At 45.7% G+C, this 14,777-nt stretch overlaps 1 protein-coding gene across 1 annotated transcript in view; it reads right to left on the bottom strand.

Annotated features, from left to right (window-relative positions):
- emsy (EMSY transcriptional repressor, BRCA2 interacting) overlaps window positions 1-14,777 on the bottom strand; it is a gene marked incomplete at its 5' end in the record, with an annotated part of 95,300 nt that overhangs the window by 27,855 nt on the left and 52,668 nt on the right. Inside the window, 2 exons of the mRNA XM_080528247.1 lie at window positions 5,520-5,687; window positions 6,055-6,259. Of these exons, the coding sequence (XP_080384373.1) occupies window positions 5,520-5,687; window positions 6,055-6,259 (373 nt within the window). The remainder of the gene's footprint in view (window positions 1-5,519; window positions 5,688-6,054; window positions 6,260-14,777) is intronic.

The following is a 14,777-nucleotide window of genomic DNA, read 5'->3' as shown; positions in this document are numbered from 1 at the left end:
AGTATATATTATACTAGTATATACTATATATTCGTTTTATGTAATGTTTAGTTATGTCAGTAATGTTTAAATGTAGAAACTGGGGTAGATCATCAGAATTTCATATGACTTAACTTGTGACTTGCACATGTGTGACTTACTCCCACCTCTGGTACATGGCATCTTGAACTCATGAAATGAACATGAAATACCAGGACATTTTAAATCTGAATCTGGCTGCCTCTGCCAGGAAACTAAAACTGGATTGTCATTGGATCTTCCAGCAGGACAATGAACATGCATCCAAATCAAGACATAATGATTCACTGAAACAAAATCAAGCTTCTGCCATGGCCATCTCAGTCCCCTGACCTAAACCCCATTGGAAATTGCTCTGTATTCTCCAACATTATTAGATGTTACAGAAGAAGACCCTTTTGCAGTGTGACATTAAGCTAATTCACCAAAAGGTGAATTTCTTATAACCCTTTTTACTCATCTTTACCACAGGGGCCAATAATTGTGGAGGGCACTGTATATATATTATAAATACACTAAATGAATTTACTGCAAAATAAACTATGGATTGTGGCTTTAACAGTCAGCAGATGTTTTCTCCGTCACATTGTGTAAATGTGTACACGTAAACATGTAAACATTACCACGGGTTCCAAACGGAAAATCCCTTAAGTTCCTCTTCGACTGGGGCTAGGGATGGACGGTTTCCAATTTTTGAAACCGAGAAACCATTTTCGGTTAACCGAGATTCAAAATGACATTGTTGAGCCACCAATTAAAATGTTTTCAGCCCAATTATACTACTACAATGATAATAATACTACCTATGTCGAAAACACCGGAAGCACAGTCGCAACACAATTAGACTACTTCAAGTGGTTGCTGGAATGTGATTTATTTTCAATACATTATTTGTGCATTTAAGACACATCCATAGACCGAAAGGAAATTCAACCAGCAAACATCACATTCACATCAGCAGCAACTTCAAAAAGACAAAACGGAGATTCCATATTTGACAGCATGGCGACATCACAGCACCGAGAGTCTGCCCAACCAGGATAATGGCAGCACTCCAAAACCAACTCAACGGTAATTAATCAGCCAAACAGCAGTGAATATGCAAACCGTATACCATCCATTAATACACAGTTTAATGCACATGGCTTCTGTGATGGGCTTTGTCTGCGGGTCCTGAAGTAGTAATGTTGACAGGTTTCGTGATTTATCTCCGATGGTCACTTAATTAATCTCCTTCCATATGATCCTTCATCCAATGCACCTTCTTCAGGCATACGCGCTACCAAAAACAATTTGAATTGTATCCTCCAGACCGTAGCGGTGTGTAGCAGTCTGCAATGTACCCCATCACAGTGAAAGTTGCACCAAGACTAGTCTATTTAGTCCATACGGCTATTCTACGTTTTTTTTGCCAGAAAAACCTTTTCAGTAGGGTTGGGTATCGTTTGGGTTTTATCCGGTACCGGTACCTAACCGATACTTTAAAAACGGTACCGGTACCAAAACGGTACTTAATTCGGTACTTTAGATTTTTTTAAATGACATATATATAATAATAACACGGTCGACAACATTAAACAGCTTTTCACTTTTTTATTGCTGAGGCACAATATATATTTGTTAAATATACACTCAAATTAAAATAAATGAAAATAAAACTCCTGCTGACTGAGGCACAATATACATATATATAATATTACAGTTAAATATACACTAAAATAAAAATAAATAAAAATAAAACTCCCACCTCAGCAATTATTTTGCAAAAAGATCAGCATATTTGCCTTCTCTGGCAAAATACGACACCTCTCTTGACTATGACTAGTCTATGACTAGTAGCATAGAACCGAATCTGCTCTCCCTGAAGATGCCTCCGTCACTTTCCCGTCCGTATCCCCCGACATCCACCATGGTAAACCGATATCTGGCGTCGCAGGGAGCCATCAGGACAATGGAGTGGGTACCCTTGTAGTTGAAGTAGTCGCTGCCGGCGTGCGGCGGTGCCTTGATGTTCACGTGTTTTCCATCTACGCTGCCGACACAGTTCGGAAAGTTCCACGGTCTACTATGACTTTATCCCGTGCGTTGCCAGGTGTTTCATCAAGTTAGATGTGTTCCCTGCTTTACACGCGAATGATTTTAAGCATTTTGAGCACTTCGCGTTGTTTTCGTCGAGTCGGGTGAAATGCAGCCACACTTTAGAACGCTGCTTCATTAGGGGCTTCGGCATTCTCGGTGACCTCGTAGCTAGGCTAGCTAGCGAAATTCGATAATATGATTATGATGATGATAACAAGGGAGCATCTCGCTTCCCTACCAGTGTTGCCAGATGGGATTGATTTCAAGCCCAAGCACAGTCTAAAGCAGGGCTAGTCAATTACTTTTGTATGAGGGCCAACTTATTAAAATGTTATGTGTATGGGGGCCAAACTTTAATTAAGTGTCGTTTTGTAGCGCTTAGCCTACATGTGAACATGGAAAACAACAATACCCTGAATACTGTGCATCAAAAGTGTTTATTCATACTACTGTATATCACTCAGAAGTAGGCTACACAGTATTCATTCTCAATAAAACAAAACAAACCAGATTGCATTACTTTTTTCCTGTTCTCTACTAATCAGTGCATTTGACATCTGCTACAACTCAATTCAAAACATTAAAAAAACGAATCAAAATAAAAGACAAAAACATCAAGTGCTCATGTCATGGCATTATCAGTAAGTTGTGCCAGTCATTTTTTACTTTTATAAAATGTCTCCCTTTAAAAAAAAAAAAATACAGATTAGCCTACATTAGGCCCACTTGGATATCGGTGCTCTACTCTAGCCTACTATCATCAGTGCATTTCACGTCTGCTTTAACAAACCCTCATAAGGAAGAAAAATCATCAACCAGTGCTCTAATCAGTGACTGAAATGGCATTTCTTTGACTTGGCAAGCACTGCAAAGTTAGGCTCATATGGAGTGAGGGCAATACGCAGACACTGGTGGAGGTGCGCACTTGTGAGGGAGGCATGTGTGTTGGTTTTTATTGCATTCATATGCGAGAAGCTTGACTCGCAAGTATACGTTGTACCAAACATAGTAAGTAGAAAAAAGGCCAACCTTCTGGTGTTTGGGAACTGTACCTGGTTAAGTTTAACCCAAAACTGCTCACATGCCAATGATCTTCAAATCAGACGATGCTTGGATGTCTATTAGTTCTAACTGCAGGGAGCCTTCGTCCAGTGACGGAAGCACCTGTTTGGCTTCAGCTGCAAACTCTCCCCCAGCATCAACAGAAAAGGGGTCTTTAGTAAATCTCATCACCTCTGCGGGAATATTAAAGTTATCAAACCGCGCAGCAAAGTTATCAATCAGTTTATCGATAAATGCTGTCATCGCAGGACTAATCTGTGCTGATGACGAGTTGATCAGAGCGCGTAGTGTTGGGAAGTGCAGCATTTTCGTGGGGGTTAGATCAATGGAGAATAACTCTAGCTTCCTTTTAAACCCATTCAGTCTGTCCACTAGATCACACACGGTATTGTCCCTCCCTTGCAACTGCAGGTTCAGTCCGTTCAAGTGCTGGAAAATGTCACTTAAAAAGCAGACATCTGCCATGAACTCATCGTCTTGCATTTGGGCTAGAAAAGGGGAAGCCTTCTTGTGGTGACAGCCCCGGAGAAAGGCAATGATCTCGTGCCTGAGTTCACAAACTCTCTTTAGTGCGTTACCCTTACTTAGCCATCTAATGTCATTATGTACAATTAAATCACTGTGCTCGGCTGACATATCTGACAAAAGTTTGCGAAACAAACAGTGCTGTAGACTCGAGGTGGCTCTGATGAAATTGATCATCGACATTATATTGTCCATGGTGCCTTTTAACTCACCACTTAGCTTGGCGCAGAGAACGGCCTGGTGTATCAGGCAGTGCAGTGGTTTCATCTGTGGCGCGAGGGCAGCAAGACGAGCGGAGAGTCCCTGCACGCGCCCAGTCACGGAAGGGGCTCCATCTGTGGCTAGCATGTTGACTCGTTGCAAATCTAGTCCATTCTCGTTGAAAAAGGAAACGATCTTCTCAAAAATGATCTGACCTGTTGTTTGTCCCTCCAGTGGAATTAAACCCAGCAAATCCTCACGAAAGCACTCACCATCAAAGAATCTCACATAGAGACATAGCTCTGCTACATCACTGCCATCGGTAGACTCATCAACAGCTAGCGACATTACCTCTGCCTTTTTTAGCTTGTCCAAAAGCGTTTCGAAAACATCCGTTGCGAGTGCCTCCACTCTTCTAATTGTAGTTGTGTCTGACATTGGGATTTTCCGAATAGAAGTAATGACACTATTCTTAACTTTTTCATCCGTCACCACGTCGTCTAGAACAGCTAGCATGCATTCTTTGACAGTTTCTGCATCAGTGAACGGCTTTTTCTTTTTGGCTAGAATCCATGTTATGCGGAGGGAGGCTGTTGTCGTCCTCTCTTGCTCGGAACAGGACCGGGCCAAAATATCTCGTCTCTGCTCATAGTTCGCGGTTAGGCTCTGCACCTTTTGTCTGCGTGCATCTGATCCTTCTGGGTAATTTGTGTTGAAGTTCGAGTGTTTAGTGTTTAAGTGTCTTCTCAAATTGTACTCCTTTGAGACAGCGATTGACTCGTTACACAGCAAGCATATTTGTTTTCTAGTATCGTTTGTAGTAATCTCAGTAAATAGATATTTCTCTGTCCATTCCTTACTGAACTGGCGATTTTCATTGTCAATCTTCCTCTTTTTCAGAGTAGACAGCGACATTTTCAAATAATATGAGGTCTGTCTTCTAGCTAGTTCACTAAATGCCGCTCAGCTGCGGTTGAACGCTTGACTGAGGAAAAGTCGTTTTGTTTGTGGCGCGCACAAACGTATCCATGCGCGCAAGGCACGTAGCGTAGGGAATCTTTTTTATTTATTAATAAAGCCTCTTACTGGAGGACATTGACAGAGCCAATTCTTGCCCAAAAACGGCGTTCAATTGGGAATGGACAGAAAAAAAACTTTACTAGGAGCCATATGCTTGCTGTGTAATGTTCTAATAATATCAATATGAATCAAAGGGCCAGAAAAAAAATCCTCTGCGGGCCGCCTATTGACTAGGCCAAGTCTAAAAACCGCCCAGTGTGATCTTAAGTAATAATCACTTTCATAGCATCTTCAACCACACACTTTTATGGCGTTTATTATATATAGCAATTTATGAGTTGTGATAAAATGTAAAAAAAAAAAAGATCGTTTAATATTTATTTTTTTCAATTTAGTCTGGTTTCATGAGGGTTTTGGTAAAAAAAACGTAGCTATTTTTAGAAACCGCGGCTTCCGGTTTAACCGTAAATCCGCCCAACCCTAACTGGGGCATATCATCATAATAAGAGGCTCTGCACATACACTATAAAAATGCAACTTGGGTTGCTGGGAAGCAGACAGTTGACAATAGTGAAAGAGCATAGTGTTGTTTCCATGGTGCCCACGACACTCACCTGAGGTCTGTTGGAGCTCCAGCAGGGCTTTGATGGTGGAGGTGGCAGACTGGGACTCCCCCCCTGATACTTCCTGGTAGATGATCGTGGGGCTGGACTCCACGGACACCTCGTGTTCGCCCCACTCCTGCCCCCTGGAGGAGATGATGTGAACTACAGGCTGGGAGTCTGGAGGAGAGAAGACCACATACAGTTACACACAGGAGCAGGAAGACAGTACAGAAAGACTTATAGTCCATTTAATTTAGATTCCAGTCAATTCAAGATGTTGTGTTGGGGTTGACTGAGGGTTTGCCGTTCAAACAGATGATACAGATGGAAATCTAACAGGCAGTATGTCTAGTTAGGGCTTTTTATTCTTTAAATGTCATTTGTCATGGCAAAGGTGGACTGCTTAGTACTATCCTGAGAGAGCAACACACATTCTTGGCTGTTCCACAACATTACAAGATGAGCAGTCTTTATGAGAGCTCTGTGTGTTTTCTGCACTCAGACTGTAGACTCTGGATCTGTGGTGTGGAGCGGGGTAGTGTACCGTGAGCGCTGCTGTGGGAGGCCTCGGTGGACGGGGAGCTGCTCTCCATGTAGATGGACGTCTCGTCCTTGAGCGCCCCCTCCTGGGTGGAGGCCGGGCCTGCGTCTGCGGAGCGGGACGCCTGCTGGAGGGTCTCACTCACTAGCTGTCTGGTCTGCTCACTCACCATGGCCGTCTGGAAGATGGGCTTGGGCTTGATCAGGACCTGGGACACAAACACGTCATACTTAAGCCTAGTTAATCTTAACAGATTTTTTATCTGAGACCCCACACGAAGATAAAAAATCATGGATTGAACAGTTTTGATCGTATTGTGTGTGGTATGCTCCGATATTCCCAATACAGCACACCACATACAAAGATCTGTCCTACGACAGTCTAGACTCTAGAGTCTCGTCCCCCAAGCCAGAAATCTTGCATGATCAGGGTAGTAGTACCCTGACTAACCTGTACGAGGCAGCCATGTGCGACAGGGCAAATAAAGTTCTGAAGAACGAAAAGAAGAAGACGCGTCACTCAACGCTTCTTGATTGGCTACATTCCACTTCACAATCGGACTCGCGAGTTGCCAGTTTCGCCGACACACAAGAGGACTTTTGATCGCAAATATTGAACACGTTTAGCATAATATTTACGATCGTTGGCCCCGACCATTTTCCGAGCAGATTGTCGGGAGAAATTTACTCTTAACACACCTCACACCACAGGATAACCTTGTAGAATAATCTTTAGAGCCATCCGATAATCGGGCGTTTGATGTCCTTGGTCAGAAGGGGGGAAATCGGGCCAAAATCGGCCAGATTATCTTCATGTGTGTACCAGGCTTAAGATATCATTCCTATTACCTAAATGGTATGCTAGGTACTAAGTGGCTAGGTGAATGGTATGCTAGGTACTAAGTGGCTTGGTGAATGGTATGCTAAGTACTAAGTGGCTAGGTGAATGGTATGCTAGGTACTAAGTGGCTAGGTGAATGGTATGCTAGGAAACAGAGCTGCCAAGTCTCACGCTTTGGCCGTGAGACACACGCATATCAACCAGTTCACACGCTCTCACGCCAAACCTCAAATTTCTCACGCCGAGAAATAACAATTGTTTTGCGGGACTTTTATTTTTGAAATTCCTTTAAATAAAGCTACCGGACAAGAGTTTTGTGGCATCTTTCTGCCAACTTAATCTGCAATCGAAGCGGCAGACGAGCGCTGATGAAAAAAAATAAAACTTTTGGTCACACTGGACGGGTGGATTCGACAGCTTTTAGACTGGTTGGGCTGGGAATTGTCAATTCCGTCTGGCAACACTGGTAGCAAAATATGTGCATACATCATCGTATCTGGTAGCCTACTGGTACTTTCAAATCGCAAGTTGTTTCATCCGGTAACATAAATTACTGGTTTACGTTTCTCTGTTCTCTTTTTCGGGGTGATGGAGGAGAGATTGGCAGTGAAATTCCAGATAAAATCCATGATGGGACTTTGCTCATCATCCTCCGTCCTCACACATGTTTTTCCCCCTCCATTAATCTTCTGTTATTCAACACGAGTGTGAAAACGGATTGTATCCTTTATCTCAGAGACACTATGGCATTCAGCTTCTTAAATAGGCCTACTCACTTAATTTGGGTGAGATGATAGGCCTACTTTGCAACTTTACAGTTTTGGTAACTGTTTTTTGTTTCTCTACTGTAACATAACCAGGTACATGAATTTTTTTTTTTTATTATTAATTACAATTTACAATACAAATACAACAATTGGGGGTCCCCAAAAAAATGTGGTTAGGTGAATCAACATCAACCACCAAGGCCTCATTCTGACCCAGGAAAAACCCTGGTATGTCCTGTATAACATGATAGCCATCTATGAGCAATGCACTGTATATAAGATGATGACCAAGGGTCTTTCTGCTGCTGACCAAGGGGCTGAGTCCTGTTGATGGGGCCCAATTTTCTTTTAGACTCGGCTACTGTTTATTAAGATTTCATAAATATGATATACAGTGGGGCAAAAAAGTATTTGGTCAGCCACCAATTGTGCAGGTTCTCCCACTTAAAAAGATGAGAGCGGCCTGTAATTTTCATCATAGGTACACTTCAACTATGAGAGACAGAATGGGGGGAAAGAATCCAGGATTTTGATTTATGAAACACAGGATAAGATGTAAATTCCTTTGTGCAGGCACGTACGTGAGAGTGTCAATCCTAATTCGTCATGAGAATGGCTGACGTCTCATGAGACTATGCAAGGCAGGGGCGTCCTTTTCCCTGAGTCAGGCCTAAGCTGACCGCATACCTTCTGGTTGGCTACTTCGGGGCCCAGCAGGGATCTTTCCTTCTCATAAAAAGCCACTGGCTGCTTCTTTCGGCTGCTTCTGATGCAGCTTTGATGGCTGAACGCAGGCTTTGGCCTCTGATTCCCAGGTCTGTAAACAATCTGGTGGTAGATCTTGCCACAAACCCTCTGCACCCCACCTCCACTGGGCGGACTTCAGTGTTCCAGCCGCGGTGTTGTGCTTCGGCGGCGAGCTCAGCATAGCGTAGATGTTTCCGCTTGTAAGCTTCATCCACTGCGTCCTCCCAGGGTACGGTTAGTTCAATGATGTACACCTTTTTTAGAGAAGGGGACCAGAGAACCAAGTCAGGTCTCAGGGTGGTTATGGCGATCTCTTTAGGAAACACAAGCTGTCGTCCAATATCAGTCAGCATCTTCCAGTCGCGGGCCAACCGTAGCTGGCCTCGCTCAGATGGTGTCGAGCTGCTCCTGGTAACCTTTGCCCCCTCACTGACAAAGGTAATTGCCTGTTGGTGGTTGGATGCTGATGGCGGTAGGGAGTTGGTGGCAGCTCGTTTGTCCTCCAGGGTGGATGCAAAGATCTTCAGGACTTGGTTGTGACGCCACGTGTAGCGTCCTTGGGCGAGACTAGTTTTGCATCCTGAAAGAATGTGCCTGAGGGTGGCTGGCTTGGAACAAAGGGCACACCCCGGGTCTTCACCATACCACTGGCCAAGGTTAACTGGTGTTGGAAGGACGTCGTATGTAGCTCTGATAATAAAGCTCAACTGCCTCGCTTCCATGGCCCACATGTCCTTCCAGCTAATCTTCCTCCTCTTCACACTGTCCCATCGCGACCACTGTCCCTGCTTGGCAAGAGAGACTGCCTTGGCCCATCTTCCAGTCTCCTCCTGATGGCGTACTTCCTCCACCACCATCTTCCTCCGTTCTGGTGCTGTGGCCTTACTCCAAGCAGGGCGAGCAGCTGTTAGCCCGAAGCCTCCTCTTCCCTGCTGAACATACCCCACAATGTCAGCATGTTTGAGGGCTGCTGTTGCTTCCTCCACCGCTTTGGCTGGTGTCCATTTGCGCCCGGTTGCCAAGGTTGGTGCGTTGTTGCTCACCTCTAAATCTCTGGATTCATTCAGTGTCATCTGGAGTCTTGTTTTTGCACACTTGAACTCCTCTGTGAGACTGGTGAGGGGCAGCTTGAGGATGCTATCTCCGTAGAGACCTATGGTGGTAAGGCATCGTGGAATTCCGAGCCATTTCTTGATGTAGCCTGTGACTCCTCTTTCCAACTTCTCTACGGTTGAGATTGGTACCTCATACACTGCGAGGGGCCACAGCATCCGTGGTAGGAGTCCAAACTGCAGGCACCAAGCCTTTAACTTTCCAGGTAGCTGTGTTTTGTCGATGGACTGCAGGCCACTGCTGATATCTTTGCGCAGTTGTAGCACCTGGTCTTTGTCCTTCAGGCTTGCATCATACCACCTGCCAAGGCTTTTTACAGGTTGCTCAGACACTGTTGGGATTGGATCATCACCGATGAAGAATTTCAGGTCAGAGAGCACTCCCTTCACAATTGAGATGCTTCGTGACTTGGATGGTTTGATCTTCATACGGGCCCAACTGATGTTCTCTTCCAGTTTTCTGAGCAGCCTCCTGGTGCATGGGACGGTGGTGGTCAACGTTGTAATGTCGTCCATGTAAGCTCTGAGTGGAGGGAGACGCTGACCAGAGTCAACTCGCTGTCCGCCTACAACCCATTTTGAGGCTCGGATGATGACTTCCATTGCCATCACAAATGCCAGGGGTGAAATAGTGCATCCCGCCATGATGCCTACTTCCAGGCACTGCCAAGAGGTGGTAAAGTCAGAGGTGGTAAAGCAGAACTGCATGTCTTGGAAGTAGGATTTAACCAGGGCTGTGATGGTGTCCGGTATGTGGAAGTCGAAGGCAGACCACAGGAGTTCGTGGGGCACAGAGCCAAAGGCATTGGCAAGGTCCAGAAAGACGACGTGAATGTCCCGTCTCTCCACCTTTGCCGTTTGGATCTGGTGCCAGATCATGCTGAAATGTTCTGAGCACCCAGAGAATCCTGATATTCCTGCTTTCTGTACAGATGTGTCGATGTATTTGTTTCTTCTCAGATACTCGGCCAACCTCTGTGCAATGACACTAAAGAAGATTTTGCCCTCAACGTTTAGCAGGGAGATTGGACGGAATTGGCTGATGTTGACTGCATCCTTCTCCTTTGGGATGAGGACTCCACCTGCCCTGCGCCACGCTTTAGGTATTATCTTCTTCTGCCATGGTGTTCTCATGAGCCTCCAGAGAAACCTCAGGACATCTGATGCGTTCTTATACACCTTGTATGGGACTCCATTTGGCCCCGGGGCTGATGCCGTTCTTGCTCGACGCACTGTGTTTTCCACCTCTTTCCAGGTTGGAGGGCTGATCAGCATTTGGTGTTCAGGGGGGTCGATTGGTGGGATATCAGAGGGAATGGTCAGATGTTCATGCCGCCTTGGGTCAGAGTGTGTTTCTTTCAGGTGATTTTCCAGGTCTGTCTTTGTTGTTTTAAGAGCTCCACTTTTTTCCTTTGTGAAGATACTTTTAAGGAACTTGAAGGGATCCTTATAGAACCGTGTTCTAGCTTGTTCTTTCTTCCTTCTACGTTTCCGGAGGTTCTCTGCTCTACGGAGGGATGCCAGCCGTAATTTGATGTCGACTTGAAGTGCGTTTATGCCTTCCCTTTCCACTCCAGAGGCTTTTTTCCACCGTTTCCTAAGTTGTCTTCTTTCTAGGACGAGGCGCTGGATCTCCTGTTGCCTCCTGGAAACGGGTGCAGTTGGAACATCTTTCCCGCCTTTCCTTTCTTGCACTCCAAAGCGTTCTGCCCCATACTGGTAGATGATATCCCCCATTCTCACCAACTTCTTTTCCACTGCCCCTTTAAGTTGCTCAAGAGACAGGGTCAGGTCAGTATTGATAGTTTCCCACAGCTTCTTATCCCCGGCACCAGGCCACTTCACATGCAGTCTATGCCCTGCTAGTCTCTTTTCGACTACAAGTCTAGGGGGTTGGGTCGGTTCTACCACTGTTGTTATCCCCTCTGTGTTTTCTTCCTCCACGACAGTGGTACTGATGTACTGCAAGCTATGGTTTGCGTCCAGTTGCTGTACTTCATTCGACTTATTCGATTCCTTTCGCAGAAAGTAACCAACGCGAGGCCTCTGTCTCTCCTCTGTCAAACACTTCATCTTTCCTTGGTGAATTCTCAACCCCCGGTAGGATGTATTCTTCCTCCAACCACCGGGACATATCTGCTGTTTGTGGCCCGTTGACGTGGCTGTAGCTAGGGCAACTGTTGTGGCACTCTCTTGCACTGTGCTCCCGATACTCATAGTCGTTTCCGGTCCAGGGTCTGTTACCATAAAGTCAGCCGATGAGTTATCTTCCGCCCCCGCTCTCGCAGACTCTAGGGGTGTTCTCTTTTGTTGTCTTTTCGTAGCTATAGCGGGTGAATCCAACATGTCAAAGACATGGGAAACTACAAGCATGGGAAGCTAGCCCATGCCCGTCCCAGAGGGGTCTATTCCCTCCCGTCAGCTGTCTCTCCATGCCGCCACAAGGACTTTCCCCTGTCGTCAGCTGATCTTTCTCAGCGGTCACTGGACTCAGTGCCCAGTTACTCAGATTTATGAAACACAGGATAAGATGTAAATTCCTTTGTGCAGGCACGTACGTGAGAGTGTGTGTGTGTGCGTGTGTGTCGTCTTGGTGGTGAGTAGGGGTGCAACGGTTCAGTTGGCCCACGGTTCGGTACGGTTCGGTATTTTGGGTCACGGTTTTCGGTACGGTTCGGTTCAGAAACAAATGCTACTATTTATTTACAAACTGTTACTTTACTTTATTTTGCTTATACATAATATGGAACTTTAACATACACATGTATATGTTATGTATATAATGTATATATAATTGTATATAAACAAAAAACACTTTCAAATGTCCAAAAATAAATAAACACTTTCGAAAGTAAAAGTGCACTTTAGCCTTGACAGCTGGTAGCCCGTATACAAACAGGAGGAAAACAAATTCACACTACAAAAGTAACACTTTCCACATAGCGTTCCAACATGTCATGTGTTGTATTCCAACGAGTTGCGACATCGTGGATTAATTTGTGTTTTGGTAAGTCTAACATATCTTGTTTAATTGTCAGAATATGGTGGGCTGTGGTGCTTTTGTTGAAGAAAGTGACTGCATGTCTGATCTTACCCAGGAGGCGGGACACCGGGGTTATTGCCACTGCCTTCTTGGCGGCGAGATTTACGACGTGCGCAAAGCCGGATCTGTGGCCCCAGTCCACCAGCTTCATGGATCGCATTTACGATATTTGCTGCGTTGTCTGTTGTTACGGGAATTGTTATGTTTGGCCTCTCCAACTTCCACTCAGTCACTGCATTTGTTAGTTCCTCTGCCAGGTGCGCGCTGGTATGGCTTTCGTATAGTGGACGAGTTTGCAGTACTGCGCTCTGCATCTCCCAATCCGGTGACATGTAGTGGACCGTGACAGTGAGGTAACTCTCCGTTGCCCGGGAGGTCCAACCCTCCGTAGTCAGTGCAAAGCTCTGTGTTTTTGCCAAATCGTCTTCAATGCCTCTGCGCGTTGTTTGGTAAATACCGGGGATTATTTTGGTGCTGAATGATGTACGGGAGGGGACACTGTAACGGGGCTCGAGAGTTTTTATCAGATTTCGAAAACCCAAATCTCCAACCACCGAAAAGGGCTGCAAATCCTTTGCAATGAACATCCCCACTGCATTGGTTATTTTTTTGTGTTTCTCTGAAGTGGTAGTGTACGTCTGTCCGAACGCATCAGAGAGAGACTGCTGTCTGCTCACTGACGCTACCTGACTGGCTTTCCTGCTCCCAGTCAGTGTTATCGTTGAGTGGTAGCGGCGAATATGCTGGTTCATGTTAGAGGTGCAACCATTTGCATATGGCACACGCTTTAAGCAGAGCTTGCAGACAGTAATATTTCTGTCCACTGTTTTCCCCCCCTTATTGTCGTATTCAACGGGAAAAGCGAATTGACCCCACACCGCAGACTTGTAGGAATCCGGGGCTTCCTCAAACTGTTGCGGCGCTCTCAGAGCTAATTTACGAACGCAGCCAAATCGCAGCATAAACCGAAAACCGTCACGGTTCACTAGTGAATTGAGCCGTGGAACGCAAACCGTACCGTCCGTAAAAAAACCGAGAACCGTTGCACCCCTAGTGGTGAGTGGTTCATGCGGGGGGGGGGGGGGGGGGCTGGGGTTAGGTTTAATTTCGGACGCATCATCAGTAGTGTTCCTCCAGGTCATGGGGTGTTTCGGCCATCACACTATACACCCTCGCCAGAGGTGGCCAGCTCAGGGGGATCAGCCCCGAACTTGCGTCAATCCTAATTCGTCATGAGAATGGCTGACGTCTCATGAGACTATGCAAGGCAGGGGCGTCCTTTTCCCTGAGTCAGGCCTAAGCTGACCGCATACCTTCTGGTTGGCTACTTCGGGGCCCAGCAGGGATCTTTCCTTCTCATAAAAAGCCACTGGCTGCTTCTTTCGGCTGCTTCCGATGCAGCTTTGATGGCTGAACGCAGGCTTTGGCCTCTGATTCCCAGGTCTGTAAACAATCTGGTGGTAGATCTTGCCACAAACCCTCTGCACCCCACCTCCACTGGGCGGACTTCAGTGTTCCAGCCGCGGTGTTGTGCTTCGGCGGCGAGCTCAGCATAGCGTAGATGTTTCCGCTCGTAAGCTTCATCCACTGCGTCCTCCCAGGGTACGGTTAGTTCAATGATGTACACCTTTTTTAGAGAAGGGGACCAGAGAACCAAGTCAGGTCTCAGGGTGGTTATGGCGATCTCTTTAGGAAATCACATTGTAGGATTTTTTATGAATTAATTGGTAAATTCCTCTGTAAAATAAGTATTAGGTCACCTACAAACAAGCTCTCACAGACCTGTAACTTCTTCTTTAAGAGGCTCCTCTGTCCTCCACTCGTTATCAGTATAAAAGACTGTCATATGAAATGTCATATGGTCAGATGAAACCAAAATATAACTTTTTGGTAAAAACTCAACTCGTCGTGTTTGGAGGAGAAAGAATGCTGAGTTGCATCCAAAGAACACCATACCTACTGTGAAGCATGGGGGTGGAAACATCATGCTTTGGGGCTGTTTTTCTGCAAAGGGACCAGGACGACTGATCCGTGTAAAGGAAAGAATTAATGGGGCCATGTATCGTGATATTTTGAGTGAAAACCTCCTTCCATCAGCAAGGGCATTGAAGATGAAACGTGGCTGGGTCTTTCAGCATGACAATGATCCCAAACACACCGCCCGGGCAACGAAGGAGTAGCTTCGTAAGAAGCATTTCAAGGTCCTGGAGTGGCCTA

The sequence above is a fragment of the Nansenia antarctica genome, assembly GCF_963989245.1.
Source record: "Nansenia antarctica genome assembly, chromosome: 4".
NCBI lineage: Eukaryota > Metazoa > Chordata > Actinopteri > Argentiniformes > Microstomatidae > Nansenia > Nansenia antarctica.
The sequence above is the reverse complement of the archived record's forward strand: the minus strand, read 5'-3'. Positions and strand labels throughout refer to the sequence as shown.